Raw genomic sequence first — 24,920 nt, 5'->3', positions numbered from 1 at the left:
ACCAAGGAGAGTCTTTCTTTCCAACAGGCACACTCACTGTATATAAAGCATTGCGACCCTATTGGCTGACAGAAGTCACCTGACTGCTTCCTCAGCACCTTACAGAGAAGTGGTTCCTCCCGGACAATCTTTGAGCCCCCCCCACTCAGGAATGGAACTAACAACCCTTAGGGGGAGTTTTATCATAACCTGTCCAGAGGAAGTTGCTGAGTTGCCCATAGCAACCAATCAGATCGCTGCTTTCATTTTTGAAAAGGCCTCTGGAAAATGAAAGTAATGATCTGATTGGTTGCTATGGGCAACTCAGTAAATTTTCCTCTGGACAGGTTTTGATAAAACTCCCTCCCTTATTTCTCATCTGGGTGACCACCATTGGGCTATTGAAGAGGTGGCCTCTTCATACTACTCCTTTTTTTTTTTTTTGGGGGGGGGGGGGGGTCTCCAGGAAGCATTAGAAAACTGTGTAAGAAATTCAAAATATAAGGGAAAAGGTCAAAAAGAAGAAATACAAAGTCATGTGATGTCTGCTGAGGGAGGCGTTTGAAATTTGGTGGCACCTGCCAACATTTTTACGAATTAGACGGGTATTCCAGGAATATATACTGGCTCCAGAACAATAAACAGATTTTTAAATGACTTCTATTTAAAAATCTTAATCCTTCCAGTAATTATCAGCTGCTGAAGTTGAGTTGTTATTTTCTGTCTGGCAACATCTCTGCTGTCTCGGGAACTGCACAGAGTAGAAGAGGTTTGCTATGGGGATTTGCTTCTACTCTGGACAGCTCCCGAGACAGGTGTCATCAGAGAGCACTTAGACAGAAAACAACAACTCAACTTCAGCAGCTCATAAGTACTGAAAGGATTAAGATTTTTTAATTGAAGTAATTTACAAATCCGTTTAACCTTCTGGAGCCGGTTGATATATGAAAAAAAGTTTTCCCCTGGATAACACCTTTAAATCCTAGAATGTCCACTACGGGTCTGATGACAAGTTCGGGTCATCAGGCAGGGATGGCAAAATGCGCTTTAAATGGGTTCTCCGCTGCCCCAACGTTAAGAACATTTTCTTCCAAATGCTTGGAGCAGGTGGCGGGGGTTGGGACATCATGACCACGCCCCTTGTGATGCCATGCCCCTAAATGCAAGTCTATGGGAGGGGGCGTGGCAGACACCATGCCCCTTCCCATAGACTTGCATTGAGGGGGTGTGACGTGACATCATGAGGGGTGTGGCTGTGATATCACTGCGGGACCCCCATGATCAGACATCTTATTCTCTATCCTTTAGATAGGGGATACGATGTCTAGGGGCAGAGTATCCCTTTAACTCCTAAAAGACCCAAGACTTTATTTTATATGTATTGCATTGATCTGTATGAGCAATTGAATGATTGCTTATACAAGTCCCCTAGGAGGACTAAAAAAATGTAAAAAAAATAAATAAAAGACTGTCACGATCACACCCTATCGGTCCAGCCAAGACGCTAGAGAGAGTGTGATGGTGCAAGGGTTAAAGCCGCCAGACCTCTGGGTATCCACTACTAGTCCCAGCAAGTCACCAAATTAACCCTTAGATAAACGTGTATCACTCGAGCTGCCTTCAGAAATGTGAGCTCATATATTTAGAGATCAAAGACCAGAGCTGATTAATTAAACATTTAATCTGATAAAAGGTATCACAGTGCTATATATATAAAAATACAGAAACAAATGACATACAGGTACAAAAATATATAAAAGAGTTTGGCAAGACAAGTTCAGAAAACAAAAATGAAGTTCTTACAGCATAATGGTATCAGTCCAAGAGAGAGAGAGTTTCAGCTGTTCTTAGGATGGTCAGTCTTGTCAGTTTCTGCCCAGCTTTTTAACAACCAACTTCTAGTCTAGCATTGTTTTTATTTATATATCTATTAGAGATGAGCGAACTTACAGTAAATTTGATTCGTCACGAACTTCTCAGCTCGGCAGTTGATGACTTTTCCTGCATAAATTAGTTCAGCTTTCAGGTGCTCCCGTGGGCTGGAAAAGGTGGATACAGTCCTAGGAGACTTTTTCCTAGGAATGTATCCACCTTTTCCAGCCCACCGGAGCACCGGAAAGCTGAACTAATTTATGCAGGAAAAGTCATCAACTGCCGAGCCGAGAAGTTTGTGACGAATCGAAGTTACTGTAAGTTCGCTCATCTCTAATATCTATCTCCTTTTTGGAGAGACTCCATTCCCCCCTCCCCTCTGATCCCACCAATTTCAGTACTTATCAGCGGCTGTATGCTCCAGAGCAAGTTCTTTTCTTTTTAAATTTCTTTTTTTTTTTTTGTCTGACCATAGTGCTCTCTGCTGACACATCTGTCTGTCTCAGGAACTGTCAAGAGCAGGAGAGGTTTACTATGGGGATTTGCTCCTACTCTGGACAGTTCCTGACCTGGACAGAGGTGTCAGCAGAGAGCACTGTGGTCAAACAGAAAGGAAATTTTAAAAGTAAAGAACTTTCTGTGGAGCATACAGCAGCTGGAAAGTACTTAAAGGATTACTATTTTTAAATAGAAGTAATTTACAAATTTGTTTAACTTTGTGGCACCAGTTGATTTAAAAAAAAATTTACCCCTTTAAGACAGTTACCTAATAAAAAAATCCATTGGTGATGAATGAGGTTTTTATACTCGGGACTGTAATCAAATCCACCATAAAGACAAGTTGGGAACTTGACCTCTAGTGTGACCTCTGTATTTTTGACAACTAAAGGGTGAATCCTGTCAGAGAAAACAGGATCAGTTTAGGTTTTCTCTTAGGGTCCACTCCTGGTTTCCTGTGGAAATTTTTTTTTTTTTTTTAAATGAACTGGCTCCAGATTTGTAAATGACTTTTATTAAAAAAATCTTAATCCTTTTAGTACTTTTTAGCAGCTGTATGCTACAGAGGAAATTATTTTCTCTTTTTGAAATTCTTTTTTTGTCTTGTCCACAGTGCTCTCTGCTGACTCCTCTGTCCGTGTCAGGAACTGTCCAGAGCAGCATAGGTTTGCCATGGGGATTTTTTTCCTGCTCTGGAAAGTCCCTGATATGGGCATCAGGTGTCAGCAGAGAGCACTGTGGACAAGACAAAATAAAGATTTTCCTCTGTAGTATACAGCTGCTAAAAAGTACTGAAAGGATTAAGATTTTTATATAGAAGTAATTTACAAATCTGTTTAACTTTCAGGCACCAGTTCATTTAAAAAAAAAAAAAAAAAGTTTTCCACCGGAGTACCCCTTTAAAACCATGTGACGGTAACCTGTGGTTGAAACGGAGCAGAAGGCTGTGAGGTCCAATGGGTGTTGATCCAGAATTAGAAGAAAACCCTTGTGAGGTAGTGGTGACCCCAGCTGGTGAGTCCCCATTGCTGATGGGAACCGCTCTACAGAGAAGAAGCTACTTAAAGGGGTGCTCCGCCCCCTAGACATCTTATCCCCTATCCAAAGGATAGGGGATAAGATGTCTGATTGCGGGGATCCCGCCACTGGGGGCCCCCGAGATCTCCCTGCTGCACCTGGCGTTCATTTAGAGAGTCGAGTGCAGCACCGGAGGCTCGTGACTTCACGGCAACACCCCCCTCAATGCAAGTCTATGGAAGGGGGCTTGACTGCCGTCAAGCCCCCTCCCATAGACTTGCATTGAGGGGGGTGTGGCCGTGACATCACGAGGGGGGCATCGCGAGCAGGGCGTGACCGGCCCCGCCAGTTGCTCCGTGCACCAGATGTCTGGGGTGCCGCAGCCGAGATCACGAGAGTCCCCAGCAGTGGGACCCCCGCAAATCAGACATCTTATCCCCTATATTGGATAGGGGATAAGATGTCTAGTAGAGATGAGCGAACTTACAGTAAATTCGATTCGTCACGAACTTCTCGGCTCGGCAGTTGAAGACTTATCCTGCGTAAATTAGTTCAGGAAAGAGTCTCCTAGGACTGTATCCACCTTTTCCAGCCCACCGGAGCACCTGAAAGCTGAACTAATTTATGCAGGAAAAGCCATCAACTGCCGAGCCGGGAAGTTCGTGACAAATCGAATTTACTGTAAGTTCGCTCATCTCTAATGTCTAGGAGCGGAGTACCCCTTTAACATTGAGACGGTAACCTGAGGTCGAAACGGAGCAGAAGGCTGTGAGGGGGAGAACTGAAGCATGGTATTTCTTTTCATACATACAGTACCACCACTGACCAGTAGATGGTGGAATGTTCCAACTTTCCCGATTTCCCCCCCCCCCCCCCCCTTCCTATTCTTGGGCACCAAGGTTCGAGTGTGATGATTACCTTCGCATCCTCCATAGCTGCGCCCCTGGTCTTTCTGTTTCTAAGAAGTGCAGTAAAGCAGGATGTTGTAATTCTGTATATAGAGTCTGTACAGCTGGTGGTGACTGTGGAGAGTTAGTGGTGCGGAGGCCATTGTGACTGGTTGAGCAGGTGCAGATAGAATGGAGTCAGGGTCTTTGTGTTCTAACTAGTGACAATCTTCTGCCCCGCGGGGCACCTTAGGCAGGTTGGTTGTTGTCAGGAGATATATAATAGACGATACAGGACTCGCTCTGAACGGCTCTCGCCGGGGTTGCTGCAATGAGTGGCGGTAAATTTGGGGTTATTTCTCTACTCTTCTCTAATTTTGTTTCCGTCTTTCCTTTGTAACTGGGATAATGGATGAGAGATTGGAGGATTTCATCAGTGCGGAGTGCGTAATCTGTAGTCACGGCGGGTGGAGGCGACCACCGCTGCGGCTGGTGTGGGCATGACATCCACCTGCAAGATAAAAGAGACCTACAGGAGCAAAGTACAACGATGAACGCGATGGAGGGAGAAAAGAATCAACGAGGTTGTGTACTTAAAGGGTTACTCCGTAAAACCCAGTGTCCGGAACATTCAGATCCTAACGCTGTGTGCGCGGGCTTCCGTGTTCACGCCCGCCCCCTCGTGATGTCACGTCCCGCCCCCTCAATGCAAGTCTATGGGAGGGGGCGTGGTGGCCGTTACACCCCCTTCCCATAGACTTCCGTTGAGGGGGCGGGGTGTGAACACGGAAGCCCGCACACAGCGTCGGAACTCAATGTTCCGGACGCTGGGGAGTGGAGTAACCCTTTAAAGGGGTTTTGTTCCGAACGCTTGGAGCAGGCAGCGGGGGTCGTGATGTCACGGCCATGCCCCTCGTGACGTCACGCCCCCTCCCATAGACTTGCATTGAGGGGGCGTAGCGTGACGTCACAAGGGACGTGTCGTGACGTCATGACCCCCGCCACCAGCACCCAGCCCTGTAAATGAATGCCGGGTGCTGCACCGATAAACAATGCTATATACTTCTACCCCATTTTTTTCCCTAATGTCGGAGTACCCTTTTAAAGGGGTGCTCCGCTCCTAGACATCGTATCCCCTATCCATCGTATACCGTAGCTGGGACCCCCGCGAGGGGGTCCCAGCTACGGTATACGATGGATAGGGGATACGATGTCTAGGAGCGGAGTACCCCTTTAAAAGGGTACTCCGACATTAGGAAAAAAAAATGGGGTAGAAGTATATAGCATTGTTTATCGGTCTCCCAAGTTCTGAATCCACCAAAGATCCATTGGTTTTGTGAGTATGTAATCCTCTCCCCTACTATGTCCTTTTCCTACTCCCAGAATTAGCAGTTACTTAGTACAATTCCCAGAATGCATTGCTTTCCCTCAGCTTTCTCACACCTTCCCACCCTGCCTACTCCCCTCCCATAGCACTACTGCCAGTTCCCTGCCCAAAGCTGTCGCAGAACATCTCATTTCACAGCAGACTACTGCACAATCAGTGAGGCTGCAGCACCCACTATATTCATTTTCTGTCTGCTCCTCTGTCTGTGGCATTGCTCAGCATAAGGCAGCATGCTGTGACCACATCTCGTTCTTCTCTAAATGTCCTGATAGATATATATGTATATGACAGGGAGATTGGGATGTAGGCTGGAGGGGCTGGTCAGTGATCGTGACATCACTCAGGGGGTGGGGGTAGAGCTCAGGGAGCTGCTGAGACAACGCCCCACTGACAATGAGAGGAATACACAACTTTGTGTCAGGAAAACAAAGGAGTTCGGGAGCTGCTGAGACAACACCACACTGATGATGAGAGGATTACACAACTTTCTTTTAGGAGAGAGGGAGGAGCTGAGGACATGCTGAGACAACACCACACGGACAATAAGAGGACTACACAACTTCCTGTTGGGTGAATATTGCAAAAACATGCTGAAGTCAGTACAATTTGTGATAAAACCATATTAGTAAGATAAATATATATATATATATATATATATATATATATATATATATACAAAAGATATTGCAGCACGACTCAAAAAAATATATAGTGGGTGCCAAGCAAACCAGGCCCGATCAAGGCCAACAGATACTAAAACAAAGCAAAGGTGCAGCACTCCAATTCCGGTAGAAAAAGATTTGTGTATTTATTCACCACATCTCAAAAATACAGCAACGTTTCAGCTCAACAATAGAGCCTTTCTCAAGCTGTATATATATATATATATATATATATTGTATATATATAAGTTGTATATATATATATATATATATCTTAAGGTAATAGTTTCATTTGAGTACTTTTTTTTTTATGGCAGAATACTCTTTTAAACTAAGGATGAGAAGGGCAGACTGGGAAATTGAAGGGTGGATAGTGGAGAGAGGGGCTCCATAATAATGGGTAATATAATATTCCTTCTTATTTTAGTAGCTTTTTCTTGGTTCCATCTTTCAGGTTCTCTGTCCTAACACTGGATGGAGCCGCTCATTGCCTCCTCTCCCAGCAGGAAGCACCATAGGTATTGGACATGGTGGACCACATGTGCTCTGCAGCTTACTGCTATGGTGTTACGGTGCTGCCCTACAGATGTTATATTGCAACCAATGGGCAGAGGAGCCCCCTCCTAGTCACCATTTATTTTATTCTGCATTTTATATAACAATCTACTTTCAGACATTAAAGGGGTACTCCTGAACATACGGTTCAGAAGGCTTGGAGCAGCAGTAAGGCTTTACGGCCACGCCCCCTTGTGACGTCACACCACGCCCCCTCCATTGATGTCACGCCCCCTCCCATAGACATCAATGGAGGGGGCATGGCGTGACGTCACGAGGAGACGTGGCCATGACGTCGTGACTGCTGCTCCAAACCTTCTGAACCAGATGTTCAGAAGGCTGGGGCACGGGAGTACCCCTTTAAGTGCAGTATATACTATATCAGAGGTCCGCATCCCAGTCCTCAAGGCCACCAATAGTATTACAGAATAGCAGATGTGTATATTATCTCCTGCTTTTGGCTAAAAGACTCTAGAACCAACATCTTGGTGACACCAGCCAAAGACTGGTCTCTGAAGTGGGATTCGATGGCACCATTGTTCACAAGTAGGACATCTTCGTCGCTCATGGGCACCTTCAAACTGTACCGAATCAAGCGTATCCCAGGGAGCCATTGGAGAAGGTCATGGTTACAGCAGTAGATCCACAGCAGACACCCCGTCATGATGATCATCCCCACTAGGAGGAGGAAGATACACAAACCATAGATGATCAGGTGTAAAAGACAACAGTTGTCGAGGATAAACTTCTCCAGCCACTTCATGGTAAATCTGCCTGAGTGGGAACCTATGGCTGGCAGCATGGTGTTGACCGGGATTTCGTTGGGCTCATCTGTGGGACTCATTGTAGACTCTTTCACTTTTGCTTCACTGGTGGGGGTTTTGCTTGAACTTATAATATTTGTGGCTGGCTCCTTGGTGGTGATTGTCATCAGTGTTGGATAAGGTGTTGTGGTTGGCCATACCGTACTTCTTGGACTTTTCTTCAAAGGCAATGTCTTTCTGGTAGTTGCTTGTGTAGTTGGCATTGAGGTTGGTAAACTGGTGGTTGCTCGTGTAGTTGGTGTTGAGGTTGGTAATGTGGTGGTTGCTTGTGTAGTTGGTGTTGAGGTTGGTAACGTGGTTGCTTGTGTAGTTGGTGTTGAGGTTGCCAACGTGGTGGGCTTTAAGGTTGGCCACCATTTTGTGGTTCTTAGCTGTGTTGTTGGTTCTTCAGTCGCGGTGGTTAGCAGTGGTGTGGTTGTCCGTAGTGGTGTGGTCATTGGCTCAGTGTGTACCGCCTTTATGGTCACTGCAGTCTTTTTTGTCAATTTAGGAACTAAGTTGATCTCCCCGTCTCCTTTCTTTTTAAAGCAGTAGTCCATGCTGTATTCGACCAGCGGTATCTTACCTTCGCACAATACGCTCTTCTGATTTTTGGTCGGGCCTTCTTTGGAGTTTTCATAAATCCTGTCTTCATCCTCCTCCAACCATTCCTTGAAGTACCTGAGAGCGCAGTTACAGTTCCAGGGATTATTCTCCAGATACACGTAATTCAATTCCAGTTCACCAAAGAAGTGATCAGGTATTTCAGTGAGGCGGTTCCCCGACAGGTAAAGAATTTCTAGGTCAATAGTTTGGCTAAGAAGATTATTGGGAAGAAACCGCAACTGGTTATAGGACAAGTCCAAGTGCTTCACCTTATGCAAGCCATCAAATACCTAAGAAGTAGAAAAATAAATATTAGTGTAAAGTCAGTATTATAGTAATTATATTCTTGTATATAGGAGCAGTATTATAGTAGTTATATTCTTGTATATAGGAGCAGTATTTTAGTAGTTATATTCTTGTATATAGGAGCAGTATTATAGTAGTTATATTCTTGTATATAGGAGCAGTATTATAGTAGTTATATTCTTGTATATAGGGGCAGTATTATAGTAGTTATATTCTTGTATATAGGAGCAGTATTTTAGTAGTTATATTCTTGTATATAGGAGCAGTATTATAGTAGTTATATTCTTGTATATAGGAGCTGTATTATAGTAGTTATATTCTTGTATATAGAAGCAGTATTATAGTAGTTATATTCTTGTATATAGGAGCAGTATTATAGTAGTTATATTCTTGTATATAGGAGACAGTATTATAGTAGTTATATTCTTGTATATAGGAGCAGTATTATAGTAGTTATATTCTTGAATATAGTAGCAGTATTATAGTAGTTATATTCTTGTATATAGGAGCTGTATTATAGTAGTTATATTCTTGTATATAGAAGCAGTATTATAGTAGTTATATTCTTGTATATAGGAGCAGTATTATAGTAGTTATATTCTTGTATATAGGAGACAGTATTATAGTAGTTATATTCTTGTATATAGGAGCAGTATTATAGTAGTTATATTCTTGTATATAGTAGCAGTATTATAGTAGTTATATTCTTGTATATAGGAGCAGTATTATAGTAGTTATATTCTTGTATATAGGAGCAGTATTATAGTAGTTATATTCTTGTATATAGGAGCAGTATTATAGTAGTTATATTCTTGTATATAGGGGCAGTATTATAGTAGTTATATTCTTGTATATAGGAGCAGCATTATAGAAGTTATATTCTTGTATATAGGAGCAGTATTATAGTAGTTATATTCTTGTATATAGGAGCAGTATTATAGTAGTTATATTCTTGTATATAGGAGCAGTATTATAGTAGTTATATTCTTGTATATAGGAGCAGTATTATAGTAGTTATATTCTTGTATATAGGAGCAGTATTATAGTAGTTATATTCTTGTATATAGGAGCAGTATTATAGTAGTTATATTCTTGTATATAGGAGCAGTATTATAGTAGTTATATTCTTGTATATAGGAGCAGTATTATAGTAGTTATATTCTTGTATATAGGAGCAGCATTATAGTAGTTATATTATTGTATATAGGGGGAAGTATTCTAGTAGTTATATGTATTATAGTAGCTATATTCTTTTATATAGGGTATATACAGTATTATAGTGGTTATATTTTTGCACATAGTGGGAACGGCAGGGTTATTTCTGGCATTACCTCATCACTCAGTGAGCTGATAGAGTTGTGTTGGAGCTCCAGCCTAGTCAGTTTCTTCAGTCCCATAAAGGCATCTGGGGGAATGGTGGAGATCATGTTATTGGAGAGTTGTAATGTAGTCAGCCCCGATAGCTGAGACACCTTTGGTAGCGTGGTGAGTGAATTGTTGGCCAGATTAAGTTCTTCTAACATCAGCGGTATGTCTATGTCAAAGCTGCTCATCCCATTGTTATTGACCTCCAGCTCTGTCAGCTGCTTGAAGGACTTGAAGGTGGAGGTGGAGAGCGACTTGAAGTTGTTATAGGACAGGATGAGGATGGCGGTGCTCATAGAAATGTCACCTAGCGGGAGAGTGGACAAGCCAAGAGATATGCAAGACGTTTCCTCCTTGCCTTTACTGAGATTCTTCTCTGTGGAACAAGACGGCTGGGAAAAGACATGGCCGACTACAATGAGACCGAGGAAGCCAAAGTGATGGAGGAAATTCATGATGAACCTGAGGAGAGATGGTGACCTGGAGGACAAGATGGAGTAGATTAATGGAGACGAATAACAACAACACATCCTACCTCATTTAGATATAGATGTGTTTTATTATACCTGTCATATTATACAGAAGGTGACATCAGTTTCCAGATATTTTATATTACAAATTCCCTTACGTCTCAGCCAGCGGCACAAGTGGGGTACTTCTGCCCCGTGAACTGGAAGGACAGACAGAAGTCAAGCAAAAAAGTAATTAAACCATTAATGATCTCCCCACCTCCTACCTATGAAAGGAGACACCTCCCCAACAGCAATGCGTTTATTTTCTGTCCTTTGGACAGGTGGACAGACGGTGGCTATTCCCCTCTGGACAGGTGGACAGACGGTGGCTATTCCCCTCTGGACAGGTGGACAGACGATGGCTGATTGCCTTTAGACAGGTGGACAGACGGTGGCCGTTTTCCTTTGGACAGGTGAACAGATGGTGGCCATTTCCCTCTGGACAGGTGGACAGACGATGGCCGATTGCCTTTGGACAGGTGGACAGACGGTGGCTGTTTTCCTTTGGACAGGTGGACAGACGGTGGCTGTTTTCCTTTGGACAGGTGGACAGATGGTGGCCGCTTCCCTTTGGACAGGTGGACAGACGGTGGCCGTTTTCCTTTGGACAGGTGGACAGATGGTGGCCATTTACCTTTGGACAGGTAGACAGAAGTTGGCTGATTCCCAATGAACAGGTGGACAGACGGTGGCTGTTTCCCTCTGGACAGGTGGACAGACAGTGGCCGATTCCCTCTGGACAGGTGGACAGACGGTGGCCGATTCCCTCTGGACAGGTGGACAGACGGTGGCCGTTTCCTTTGGACAGGTGGGCAGATGGTGGCCTTTTCCCTTTGGACAGGTGGACAGATGGTGGCCTTTTCCCTTTGGACAGGTGGACAGATGGTGGCCTTTTCCCTTTGGACAGGTGGACAGATGGTGGCCTTTTCCCTTTGGACAGGTGGACAGACAGTGGCCGTTTCATTTTGGACAGGTGGACAGATGTTGGTCATTTTCCTTTGGAAAGGTGGACAGACGTGACTGTTTTGCTTTGGACAGGTGGACAGACAGTGGTCGTTTGCCTTTGGACAGGTGGACGGATGGTGACCTTTCCCCTTTGGACAGGTGGACAGACAGTGGTCGTTTCCCTTTGGACAGGTGGGCAGACGGTGGTCGTTTTCCTTTGGACAGGTGGACAGATGGTGGCTGTTTCCCTTTGGACAGGTAGACAGAAGTTTGCAGATTCCCTCTGGACAGGTGGACAGACGGTGACCGTTTTTTTTACCTTTGGACAGGTGGACAGATGTTGGCCGGTTCCCTTTAGACAGGTGGACAGACGGTGGTCGTTTCCCATAGTACAGGTAGACAGAAGTTGGCAGATTCCCTCTGGACAGGTGGACAGACGGTGACCGTTTTTTTACCTTTGGACAGGTGGACAGATGTTGGCCGGTTCCCTTTAGACAGGTGGACAGACGGTGGTCTTTTCCCATAGTACAGGTAGACAGAAGTTGGCAGATTCCCTCTGGACAGGTGGACAAACGGTGACGTTTTCCTTTGGACAGTTGGATAGACGGTGGCCGTTTCCCTTTGGACAGGTGGACAGATGATGACCAATCCCCCTTTGGAATGCTGGACAGACGGTGTCCGCTTCACTTTGGACAGGTGGACAGATGGTGGCCATTTCCCTTTGGAGACTGCCTTATGTTTTCTTTTCAGTACCTTTGCATGTCTGAGCACGCTCCCCTGTGTATCATGGAAGCTGTTATAGCTTCCTGTCAGCTCGGAACGGCGGTGCCCACTCAGTTGTATAATATTAATGTCATATACTTCTATATGAGGCCATCTTGCCTCTCTAAGCCTCTGACCACATTGCTTCTGATTTTGACCCCTAGTTAATGTGTATCTCCCTGGCATCTGACGTCATGTCTGGGGGTGGGGCTCTAATTTCTGGTGCCAAATTTGAACATTTAAGGCTGCCTCTTACATCTAGCTGCCTCTTTGTCTGTAGCTTTGGTTTGTTGTCAGTGAAACATTTTCCTATACTACTTGCTTCATGCTAGAGCTGGGGTGTTTCAGTTGTGGTACTTGTATTCACTAATCGGACCACCCGCAGAATGAACGTGGGGGTCCGATGAGTGAAAAATGGTGGCCAGAGCTCTGCTCATCTACTCTATGCCACTTCAGGCATCTTCTTGTATAGTCTGACCACAGAGGCAGGGTATACAAGTAGATCGCAGATATCACTTAAAAAAAAAATGTGAATAAGCCCCTCCCCCAATAAAAATTTTTAATTGCCCCTTTTTCCATTTTTACAAAAAAGTGTAAAAAAATAAACCTATTTGGTATCCTCACGTGTGTAAATATCCAAACTATTAAAAAATATAATTTAATTTTAAGTTTTTTAAAATGTTAATAAGCCCCTCCCCCAATAAAAAATTTAATTGCCCCTTTTTTTTTTTTTTTACAAAAATTTTTTTTTTATGAAAAAAGTGTAAAAAAAATAAACATATTTGGTATCGCTACGTGCGTAAATATCCAAACTATTAAAAATATAATGTTTACTATTCCATACGGTGAACGGAAGGTGTAAACGTAAAAAACTAAATACATCCAAAGAAGTCCCAAATCATTGGATCACTCCAGTCGGCTCATAGACATACATTAAATACAGTTCCCGTATGCGGCAGAGTGCGGGCGCCGCGATTACCCCCCCGCCCACCCCCCCCTCAGCCGTATACGGGAACCGTAAGTACAAAACGTGGTGTGAACCCAGCCTAAAATGTCAGTTTTACCATAAAGAAGAAAACCCCTAAAAGTTGCAAAATTTCCTTTTTTTCTTTTCTACCCCCCCCCCCCCCCCCCCCCAAAAATAATAAATTATAATAAAAATTTTTGGTTGCACCGTAGATTTTATGGTAAAATGAAAGGAGTCAATTGGTTGCACAAAAAAGTATATACATATATATATTGAAAGAGTTATGAGGAGGAAAAAAGCCAAAAAAGGAAATGGAAATGCATCCTTAAGGGGTAAAAATTTTGTCGCACAACCTTTTGAGGCAGTTGCTCATGTCTCATAAGCTATTGTTTTCCAACCAGGGTGCCTCCAGCTGTGGCAAAACTACAACTCCCAGCATGCCCGGACAGCCTTTGGCATCGTAGATTTTATGGTAAATTGAGAGGAGTCATTGCAAAGTACAATTGGTTGCGCAAAAAAAAAAAAAAAAAAAATTATAAAAAAAAAAATATATATATATATATATATATATATATATATATATTTTTTTTTTTTTATAGTGAAAGAGTTGAAAGATACTGGGTCATTATCCTGATGAAGGACCCATGACCTGTGACTAAGACCAAGCCTACTGACACTGGGCAGAACATTTCCCTCCACAATGTCTGGACGGTTTTGAGATTTCATTGTACAGTGATCCCTCAACTTACAATGGCCTCAACATACAATAGTTTCAACATACAATGGTCTTTTTTGGACCATTGTAAGTTGAAACCAGACTCAACATACAATGTACAGACAGTCCAGATCTGTGAAACGTGTCAATGGCTGGAAGATCTGACCAATCAGAATTTGCATTCACTGGTAAAACCCCTGTATTACTGAAGTGCATGCACTGACTGGTGTCTGGTAGCGCCCCCTACAGTACAGGGAGGTATTACATGTTCTGTACTCTTTACCTGTATTACTGAAATGCATGCACTGACTGGTGTCTGGTAGCGCCCCCTACAGTACAGGGCGGTATTACATGTTCTGTACTCTTTACCTGTATTACTGAAGTGTATGCACTGACTGGTGTCTGGTAGCGCCCCCTACAGTACAGGGAGGTATTACGTGTTCTGTACTCTTTACCTGTATTACTGAAGTGCATGCACTGACTGGTGTCTGGTAGCGCCCCCTACAGTACAGGGAGGTATTACATGTTCTGTACTCTTTACCTGTATTACTGAAATGCATGCACTGACTGGTGTCTGGTAGCGCCCCCTACAGTACAGGGAGGTATTACATGTTCTGTACTCTTTACCTGTATTACTGAAGTGCATGCACTGACTGGTGTCTGGTAGCGCCCCCTACAGTACAGGGAGGTATTACGTGTTCTGTACTCTTTACCTGTATTACTGAAGTGCATGCACTGACTGGTGTCTGGTAGCCCCCCCTACAGTACAGGGAGGTATTACATGTTCTGTACTCTTTACCTGTATTACTGAAGTGCATGCACTGACTGGTGTCTGGTAGCGCCCCCTACAGTACAGGGAGGTATTACATGTTCTGTACTCTTTACCTGTATTACTGAAGTGCATGCACTGACTGGTGTCTGGTAGCGCCCCCTACAGTACAGGGAGGTATTACGTGTTCTGTACTCTTTACCTGTATTACTGAAGTGCATGCACTGACTGGTGTCTGGTAGCCCCCCCTACAGTACAGGGAGGTATTACATGTTCTGTACTCTTTACCTGTATTACTGAAGTGCATGCACTGACTGGTGTCTGGTAGCGCCCCCTACAGTACAGGGAGGTATTACATGTTCTGTACTCTTTACCTGTATTACTGAAGTGCATGCACTGACTGGTGTCTGGTAGCGCCCCCTACAGTACAGAAAGGTATTACATGTTCTGTACTCTTTACCTGTATTACTGAAGTGCATGCACTGACTGGTGTCTGGTAGCACCCCCTACAGTACAGGGAGGTATTACATGTTCTGTACTCTTTACCTGTATTACTGAAGCGTATGCACTGACTGGTGTCTGGTAGCGCCCCCTACAGTACAGGAAGGTATTACATGTTCTGTACTCTTTATCTGTATTACTGAAGTGTATGCACTGACTGGTGTCTGGTAGCGCCCCCTACAGTACAGGAAGGTATTACATATTCTTTACCTGTACCAGAGTTACCTGCTCCTTTGGACACCAGGTCAGGGCGACTCCATGTTACTTTTTTAGGACACTGCGTGTACTGTACCCGAAGAAGCTCCTGTCCTCTACATAGACCAGTGTTTCCCAAGCAGGGTGCCCCCAGCTGTTGCAAAACTACAACTCCCAGCATGCCCGGACAGCCGAAGGCTGTCCGGGCATGCTGGGAGTTGTAGTTTTGCAACAGCTGGGGGCTGCATGCTTGGAAAACACTGAAATAGACAGTGATTACAGCTCCCAGCAGATCTTTATTACTTTTATATATAAGGATTTGCTTTATCTATATTAGTTATCTACTTATTTTTCTTTAATCCTCACTTTTTCCTATTTTTGGATGACATTTTGTTGCCTTTAGAACCAAATTACCAGGTTTCCATAGAGTTCTGGTCTCAACATACAATGGATTCAACATACAATGGTCGTCCTGGAACCAATTAATATTGTAACTTGAGGGACCACTGTACCCTCATTGCCAGAAGCGGCGAAGCGGCGAACATAACCGAGCCTCCTCCATGATCACAGTAGGTACAGTCTCCATTTTTCCATATATGAACATGGAGCTGATGGGACGTGTCCAAAAAGCTTTGTCTCATCCGTCCAAAGGTCGGTCCTGCAGGATTCCTGCTAATGGAAACTATGTTCCTGCTGTGGAAAAAGTGCTGGAACTCCGTTCCCATGCTACATGACTATAGATACACACATAGCTACTCTCTATACAGTAATAATGTACAGGTTCTCACCTCGCACAGGCATCCGTCTCCTTAGTGTCCACCGCTGTTCTGTCTTCTTTGTCGCGGTTCTCGCACGTCTTATCATAAGGAGCTGCTGTTTCCTGGAGTTATATTTGTGCGCGGGGGGGGAACTCGTGTAACGTTCTTGTGGTTTCTTCCCTATACTGTGTGCGCACAGATGTAGCAGAGCTGATATTGTTATTATGACCTGTAATTCCTCGATGGCTGAAGAGAGAACAGCAGATTATCCTGCAGTCCCATGTAAAGGCATAAGTGGCGCGTGGGGGAATTCTGATCATTACTGAGAAATTTCAAAGGAAACATCCACTTTATACCGTTTTTACCTAAAAGAGAAAATGCTGTCAGAATTGATCTTATATGTGATTAAAGGGGTATTCCAGGAAAAAACTTGGCTCCAGACAGTTAAACAGATTTGTAAATGACTTCTATTAAAAAATCTTAATCCTTTCAGTACTTATGAGCTTCTGAAGTTAAGGTTGTTCTTTTCTGTCTAAGTGCTCTCTGATGACACGCGTCTCGGGAACCGCCCAGTTTAGAAGCAAATCCTCATAGCAAACCTCTTCTAAACTGGGCGTTTCCCGAGACAGGTGTCATCAGAGAGGACTTAGACAGAAAAGAACAACCTTAACTTCAGAAGGTCATAAGTACTGAAAGGATTAAGATTTTTTAATAGAAGTCATTTACAAATCTGTTTAACTTTCTGGAGCCAGTTGATATATAAAAAAAACGTTTTTTCCTGGAATACCCCTTTACGTTGTATATAGTGACCGGTCTCTAGGGATCCAGTGGTGTCTATGGTGACCGGTCTCTAGGGATCCAGTGGTGTCTATGGTGACTGGTCTCTAGGGATCCAGTGGTGTCTATGGTGACTGGTCTCTAGGGATCCAGTGGTGTCTATGGTGACCGGTCTCTAGGGATCCAGTCGTGTATATGGTGACCGGTCTGTAGGGATCCAGTGGGGTATATGGTGACCAGTCTCTAGGGATCCAGTGGTGTATATGGTGACCGGTCTCTAGGGATCCATTGGTGTATATGGTGACCGGTCTCTAGGGATCCAGTGGTGTATATGGTGACCGGTCTCTAGGGATCCAGTGGTGTATAAGGTGACCCATCCCTACTGATCCAGTGGTATATAAGGGTGACTGTCCCCAGTGATCCAGTATATAGTCGTGTATATGGTGACCGGTCTGTAGGGATCCAGTGGGGTATATGGTGACCAGTCTCTAGGGATCCAGTGGTGTATATGGTGACCGGTCTCTAGGGATCCAGTGGTGTATATGGTGACCGGTCTTTAGGGATCCAGGGGTGTATATGGTGACCGGTCTCTAGGGATCCAGGGGTGTATATGGTAACCAGTCTCTAGGGATCCAGGGGTGTATATGGTAACCGGTCTCTAGGGATCCAGTGGTGTATAAGGTGACCCATCCCTACTGATCCAGTGGTATATAAGGGTGACTGTCCCCAGTGATCCAGTGAGGTATATGGTAACTGGACCGTAGTGATCTAGTGGTGTATATGTTGAATGTTCTCTATGGATCCAGTGAGGTATATGGTGACCGGTCTCTAGGGATCCAGTGGTGTATATGGTGACCGGTCTTTAGGGATCCAGGGGTGTATATGGTGACCGGTCTCTAGGGATCCAGGGGTGTATATGGTAACCAGTCTCTAGGGATCCAGGGGTGTATATGGTAACCGGTCTCTAGGGATCCAGTGGTGTATATGGTGACCCATCCCTACTGATCCAGTGGTATATAAGGGTGACTGTCCCCAGTGATCCAGTGAGGTATATGGTAACTGGACCGTAGTGATCTAGCTATCTATGGCTATAAAGGGCCTTCAGTACCAAAAGGCTCCGGGTCCTGACGGCTTCTCCAGGGACTTTTATAAACCGACGGACTCTAACATGGCATACATCAAGGTACTCCCCAAACCGGGGAAGGATAGCTCGACGCCAGGGGGATATAGACCGATTTCCCTCATTAATGTCGACCTGAAACTAGTATCGAAAATATTGTCGGATAGACTGGCGGGCATTTTGCCGAGATTATTACTACCGAATCAGGTCGGATTTACTAAGGGACGGTCCTCGGTCACTCATATTTGCACAGTTCTAACGTTACTAGATGACTTGCAGCAATGTCCTGAGAAGCATCCCACTGTGGCATTGTTATCTATAGACGCCGAGAAGGCTTTTGACAATGTCCGGTGGGACTGGCTATGGGCGGTCTTACAACACATGGGGTTTAGCGGACCCTTCCTACATTATTTGCAAGCTCTCTACTCTACACCAAGAGCGAGGATACACACTACTGGCTTCCTTTCACTCACTTTCACACCACAAAAGGGAACAAGACAGGGTTGTCCTCTCTCCCCCCTGCTTTTTAATCTGGCTATTGAACCCTTGTCGCGCATGCTACACTCAGACCGGTTTGGGGTGGAGCTGGGGGGACAGAGGATTAGCCATACGTTGTTTGCAGACGACCTACTGTTGTTCCTAGAAAATCCAAGGGGGAGCATGGAGAGAGTCTTCGCTACACTGGAGGCCTTCGGGGAGCTTTCTGGCTTTCAAGTCAACACTTACAAAAGTGTGCTCTTAGATTTATCCCCACCTCATGCTGCACTTTATGGTTTGGAATTATGAAGAAGGGTACATTTGAGTCATACGTCATTCAAATACCTAGGCATTTGGGTGGGTAGAACACAGTCATCCTTATACACGTTGAACTATCCCCCGTTGATACGTAAAATAGAGGGTGAACTTAGCAGATGGATGACGCTACCTCTACCCCTTTTAGCGAGATGTCATCTAGTTAAGATGCTGAGTTTTTCGAAATTATTATAACCCATGCAAACGATCCCAATCTTGCTTAGCCGAGCTGACCTTCATTCCCTAACTTCCTCCTTTACAAGGTTTATTTGGGCTGGTAAGAGGCCTAGGATTGCACTGACTAAACTAATGCTACCAAGAGAGAAGGGGGGGGGGTTGGATTCCCCGACATTAGGCACTATAACTTGGTGTGCTTCTTTCGGCACTGTATTGACTGGTTTAGGGAGAGCTCCTGGTACTCGAATGTCCGCCTGGAGGGAGGGGTGGCGACTCCTTGGACTCTCTCAGCGTTGCTCCATGCAAAATTTGCTTCTTTACCCACTAATATAAAAAAAGACTCCTTTTCAGAGATACAATAGGGGCTTGGAAGCGTTGCAGAGAGCTCATGGACCTGCCTTATTCCATTAGTAAACACATGCCGCTGTGGAACATGCCGGAATTCCCGATGGGTAGATCCAACAGTATGTTTCATACTTGGAAAAGTAGGGGCATAACTAAGGTACAACATCTCCTACATGCAACCGAACCCCGTTATTTACTCTTCCCTGAACTCACTGAGAAGTATGGTTTGCGGGGAGGTCACTACTTGCCTTATTGCCAGGTGATGGCCTTTCAACGCCCATGCTTAAACAATCTGTCCAGGGAACACGCCCATACCTCTTTTGATAGCTTCATTACCTCCGATGATCCATATCATACTCTGTCGGGTCTCTATAGATATTTGACGAGGAAAGGGAGTGGGACAGGGATGTCGGCCCTCTTTCCGTACTGGGAGAGGAAGCTGGCAGAGACTGACTTAGCGGTCCCTATCTTGGAAGGTTGGGCGAGGTTATGCAAGGCGGTTACGAACGAGGGGTGGAAGGATACCCAATTCAAGATTATGCACCATGCCACATATGGTTTTACTCTGCCCAGGACAGCTGTTAAACCAGATAGGTTAGAACATTGCCCAAACTGTGGGGAATTTAGGACTGACCTCTACCATGGACTGTGGACTTGTAGTGTGACTCAGAGATTTTGGAAGACGACTGTATGCCCCTTTGATGCGGAGACTTCAGTTGTACTTTCCCCTCTCTCCCAAGCTGGCAGTTCTCCACGTGACGCCAGATGGTATGTCGACTCCACTGATACTACACACGCTTCTCTTGGTGTCTAAACGATGTTTACTGTCGCACTGGCTTTCTCGATCCATGCCAACGGAAACAGTGGTCATCTCACAGATGTCACACTATATGCACATGGACCGTATTGAGTTAGTTAGGATGAAGGAGAAATCGGCAAAGAGCTTTTTTAAGAAATGGGGTTCATATATCACTACCTTTTTATCTGACGAAGACATTATCAATGTAGTGAAGCCATTTAAAGATACCATATGGTACCTGACGAAAGACTTGGCGGGGGACCTGGGTAGACTGAGACTACCAGACTGACACAAGGCGCTCTAGAGGTGCATGTTGAGTGGGTTAGAGTCAGGCCCTCAGTTCACGGGGAACAACTCTCGCATTGGTACAGGACCTCATGTATTCCTCTTCTCACTAGAAACATAATCACTCGAGATTTAGGATGTATTGTCGTATGTTCCCTCGGCTGCTTCTCTCTTGTCTTATGCAATTATCCTTTGCTTTATCCCATTAGGCGGGAGGGTGGGGGAGGAAAGGGGGGTGCTGGATCTGATGGGGGTGGTTGTTTATTCTGCATATTTTCCTTGCTACTGTATGTACTGTTATGATATCATATTCATCTCTGACACACTGATGCCAGATTCAGGGTATGCCCTGAGGCAAATGTTTGTAACTTTTATTTTTAAAAAAGGAAGGAAAAAGCACAATAAAGATATGTTTAAAAAAAAAAAAATTAAATGGCGCCGCCCTCACCTGGTGTCCAAAGGAGCAGCTAACCCTGGTACAGGTAAAGAGTACAGAACATGTAATACCTCCCTGTACTGTAGGGGGCACTACCAGACACCAGTCAGTGCATACACTTCAGTAATACATGTAAAGAGTACAGAACATGTAATACCTCCCTGTACTGTAGGGGCACCACCAGACACCAGTCAGTGCATACACTTCAGTAATACAGGTAAACAGTACAGAACATGTAATACCTCCCTGTACTGTAGGGGGCACTACCAGACACCAGTCAGTGCATACACTTCAGTAATACATGTAAAGAGTACAGAACATGTAATACCTCCCTGTACTGTAGGGGGCGCTACCAGACACCAGTCAGTGCATACACTTCAGTAATACAGGTAAAGAGTACAGAACATGTAATACCTCCCTGTACTGTAGGGGCACCACCAGACACCAGTCAGTGCATACACTTCAGTAATACAGGTAAAGAGTACAGAACATGTAATACCTTCCTGTACTGTAGGGGGCGCCACCGGACACCAGTCAGTGCATACATTTCAGTAATACAGGTAAAGAGTACAGAACATGTAATACCTCCCTGTACTGTAGGGGGTGAAACCAGACACCAGTCAGTGCATACACTTCAGTAATACAGGTAAAGAGTACAGAACATGTAATACCTCCCTATACTGTAGGGGGCGCTACCAGACACCAGTCAGTGCATGCACTTCAGTAATACATGTAAAGAGTACAGAACATGTAATAACTCCCTGTACTGTAGGGGGCACTACCAGACACCAGTCAGTGCATACACTTCAGTAATACATGTAAAGAGTACAGAACATGTAATACCTCCCTGTACTGTAGGGGGCGCTACCAGACACCAGTCAGTGCATACACTTCAGTAATACAGGTAAAGAGTACAGAACATGTAATACCTCCCTGTACTGTAGGGGGCACCACCAGACACCAGTCAGTGCATACACTTCAGTAATACAGGTAAAGAGTACAGAACATGTAATAACTCCGTGTACTGTAGGGGGTGAAACCAGACACCAGTCAGTGCATACACTTCAGTAATACAGGTAAAGAGTACAGAACATGTAATACCTCCCTATACTGTAGGGGGCGCTACCAGACACCAGTCAGTGCATGCACTTCAGTAATACAGGTAAAGAGTACAGAACATGTAATACCTCCCTGTACTGTAGGGTGAGCTACCAGACACAAGTCAGTGCATGCACTTCAGTAATACAGGTAAAGAGTACAGAACATGTAATACCTCCCTGTACTGTAGGGGGCGCAACCAAACAACCAGTCAGTGCATACACTTCAGTAATACAGGTAAAGAGTACAGAACATGTAATAACTCCCTGTACTGTAGGGGGCGCTACCAGACACCAGTCAGTACATACACTTCAGTAATACAGGTAAAGAGTACAGAACATGTAATACCTCCCTGTACTGTAGGGTGAGCTACCAGACACAAGTCAGTGCATGCACTTCAGTAATACAGGTAAAGAGTACAGAACATGTAATACCTCCCTGTACTGTAGGGGGCGCAACCAAACAACCAGTCAGTGCATACACTTCAGTAATACAGGTAAAGAGTACAGAACATGTAATAACTCCCTGTACTGTAGGGGGCGCTACCAGACACCAGTCAGTGCATACACTTCAGTAATACAGGTAAAGAGTACAGAACATGTAATAACTCCCTGTACTGTAGGGGGTGAAACCAGACACCAGTCAGTGCATACACTTCAGTAATACAGGGGTTTTACCAGTGAATGCCCATTCTGATTGGTCGGTTCTTCCAGCCATTGACACATTTCGCAGATCTGTACTGTCCGTACATTGTATGTTGAGTCTGGTTTCAAATTACAATGGTCCAGAAAAGACCATCGTATGTTGAGACCATTGTGAGTTGAGGGATCACTGTACCAGGAGGAGCTGACACTGTCCTATATCATTGACTCTCTACACACAAGATAAGGGTCTGAGCAGGGGCGTAACTATGGGGGTGCAGAGGCAGCAGTTGTACTTGGGCCCTGGTGCATCAGGGGGCCCCAAAACACATCTGCCCCATAAGAGACCGGTATTATAATTGGTACATGGGGCCCTGTGGCATAATTTGCATCGGGGCCCATAAAAATTTTTTAAATAATGACCGTGTCATCAGAAATTGTCTTCAGACCCGGAGGGTCTGAGGACAATTTCTGATGACGCGGTCATTATTTACAATTGTTTAGAAAGTAATGGGCGTCCCCTTTGAGGATGGGTGTTAGGTTTAGTTTTCGCCTCAGTAGAGAAGATCTTCTATCCAGCGCTATTTAAAGACTTCATTAACCTTGGAGAAGTCATGACGGAGGCTCGATAAGACTCTTACTTCCCCTCTCCCATTCATTCCTTCTGCCCAGACGACATTCCGAATTTCATCTGCCTCAGAGTAAGCCATATGCCGCGTCTGCCGGCTGCTGCACACATCCCTGTCAATCATCACCTGGGGAGCGAAGTCTCTTCCTCATGATCTGTGTGAAGGAGGAAGGGGAAATGGGAGTGAAGAAAGGAACATCAACCATGACTAGAAATGATACTGCCCCCTATGTGTGTTAATAGAACTACTATAATACTGCCCCTTTGTACAACAATATAACTACTATAATACTGCTCTTATATACAAGAATATAACTACTATAATACTGCCTCCTATATACAAGAATATAACTACTATAATACTCCTCCTATATACAAGAATATAACTACTATAATACTGCTCCTATATACAAGAATATAACTACTATAATACTGCCTCCTATATACAAGAATATAACTACTATAATACTGCTCCTATATACAAGAATATAACTACTATAATACTGCCACCTATATACAAGAATATAACTACTATAATACTGTTCCTATATACAAGAATATAACTACTATAATACTGCCTCCTATATACAAGAATATAACTACTATAATACTGCCTCCTATATACAAGAATATAACTACTATAATACTGCCTCCTATATACAAGAATATAACTACTATAATACTCCTCCTATATACAAGAATATAACTACTATAATACTGTCTCCTATATGCAAGAATATAACTACTATAATACTGTCTCCTATATACAAGAATATAACTACTATAATACTGTCTCCTATATCTACTATAATACTGCTCCTATATACAAGAATATAACTACTATAATACTACTCCTATATACAAGAATATAACTACTATAATACTGCCTCCTATGTACAAGAATATGACTACTATAATACTGCTCCTATATACAAGAATATAACTACTATAATACTGCCTCCTATGTACAAGAATATGACTACTATAATACTGCTCCTATATACAAGAATATAACTACTTTAATACTGCTCCTATACACAAGAATATAACTACTATAATACTGCTCCTATATATAAGAATATAACTACTATAATACTGCTCCTATATACAAGAATATAACTACTATAATACTGCCCTCTATATACAAGAATATAACTACTATAATACTGCTCCTATATACAAGAATATAACTACTATAATACTGCCCCCTATATACAAGAATATAACTACTATAATACTGCTCCTATATACAAGAATATAACTACTATAATACTGTCTCCTATATACAAGAATATAACTACTATAATACTGCTTCTATGTACAAGAATATAACTACTATAATACTGCTCCTATATACAAGAATGTAACTACTATAATACTGCTCCTATATACAAGAATATAACTACTATAATACTGCTCCTATATACAAGAATATAACTACTATAATAATGCCTCCTGTATACAAGAATATAACTACTATAATACTGTTGCTATATACAAGAATATAACTACTATAATACTGCTATATACAAGAATATAACTACTATAATACTGCCTCCTATATACAAGAATATAACTACTATAATACTGCCTCCTATATACAAGAATATACCTACTATAATACTGCCTCCTATATACAAGAATATACCTACTATAATACTGTTCCTATATACAAGAATATAACTACTATAATACTGCCTCCTATATACAAGAATATAACTACTATAATACTGCCTCCTATATACAAGAATATAACTACTA

The 24,920-nt window shown here is 43.6% G+C and overlaps 2 protein-coding genes across 9 annotated transcripts in view; one reads left to right on the top strand and one right to left on the bottom strand.

Moving 5' to 3' along the window:
• Positions 1-372: 372 nt before the first annotated feature.
• The window catches only part of LOC130367572 (acetylcholine receptor subunit epsilon-like), a 53,030-nt gene continuing 28,482 nt past the window's right edge, over positions 373-24,920 (top strand). Inside the window, exon 1 of one of the 3 annotated variants that reach the window (XM_056570068.1) lies at positions 373-388. Coding sequence is in view for 1 of the 3 variants with exons in the window: in XM_056570065.1 (XP_056426040.1) it covers positions 4,585-4,594 (10 nt within the window). In the remaining 2 variants the exon portion in view is untranslated. Of the gene's footprint in view, positions 389-4,443; positions 4,595-5,559; positions 6,211-24,920 lie in introns of those variants that run through there. The other 2 variants (XM_056570065.1, XM_056570067.1) reach the window with 2 other exon arrangements.
• Positions 6,439-23,304, bottom strand: GP1BA (glycoprotein Ib platelet subunit alpha). Of its 6 annotated transcripts, none has more exons than XM_056570059.1 (3): positions 23,173-23,304; positions 9,904-10,417; positions 6,439-8,556 (listed from the first exon to the last, which is right to left on the bottom strand). In XM_056570059.1, exons 1-3 carry the CDS (start codon positions 23,184-23,186, stop codon positions 7,279-7,281), a joined length of 1,806 nt encoding a protein of 601 aa, XP_056426034.1. In that variant the 5' UTR covers positions 23,187-23,304; the 3' UTR covers positions 6,439-7,278. The 6 variants fall into 6 exon arrangements, with proteins under 6 accessions (XP_056426034.1, XP_056426035.1, XP_056426036.1 ...); XM_056570060.1 differs by having other exon boundaries at positions 23,134-23,199; XM_056570061.1 differs by lacking the exon at positions 23,173-23,304 and adding an exon at positions 19,609-19,678.

Source organism: Hyla sarda, chromosome 4 (genome assembly GCF_029499605.1).
Source record: "Hyla sarda isolate aHylSar1 chromosome 4, aHylSar1.hap1, whole genome shotgun sequence".
Classification (NCBI taxonomy): Eukaryota; Metazoa; Chordata; class Amphibia; order Anura; family Hylidae; genus Hyla; species Hyla sarda.
The sequence above is the reverse complement of the archived record's forward strand: the minus strand, read 5'-3'. Positions and strand labels throughout refer to the sequence as shown.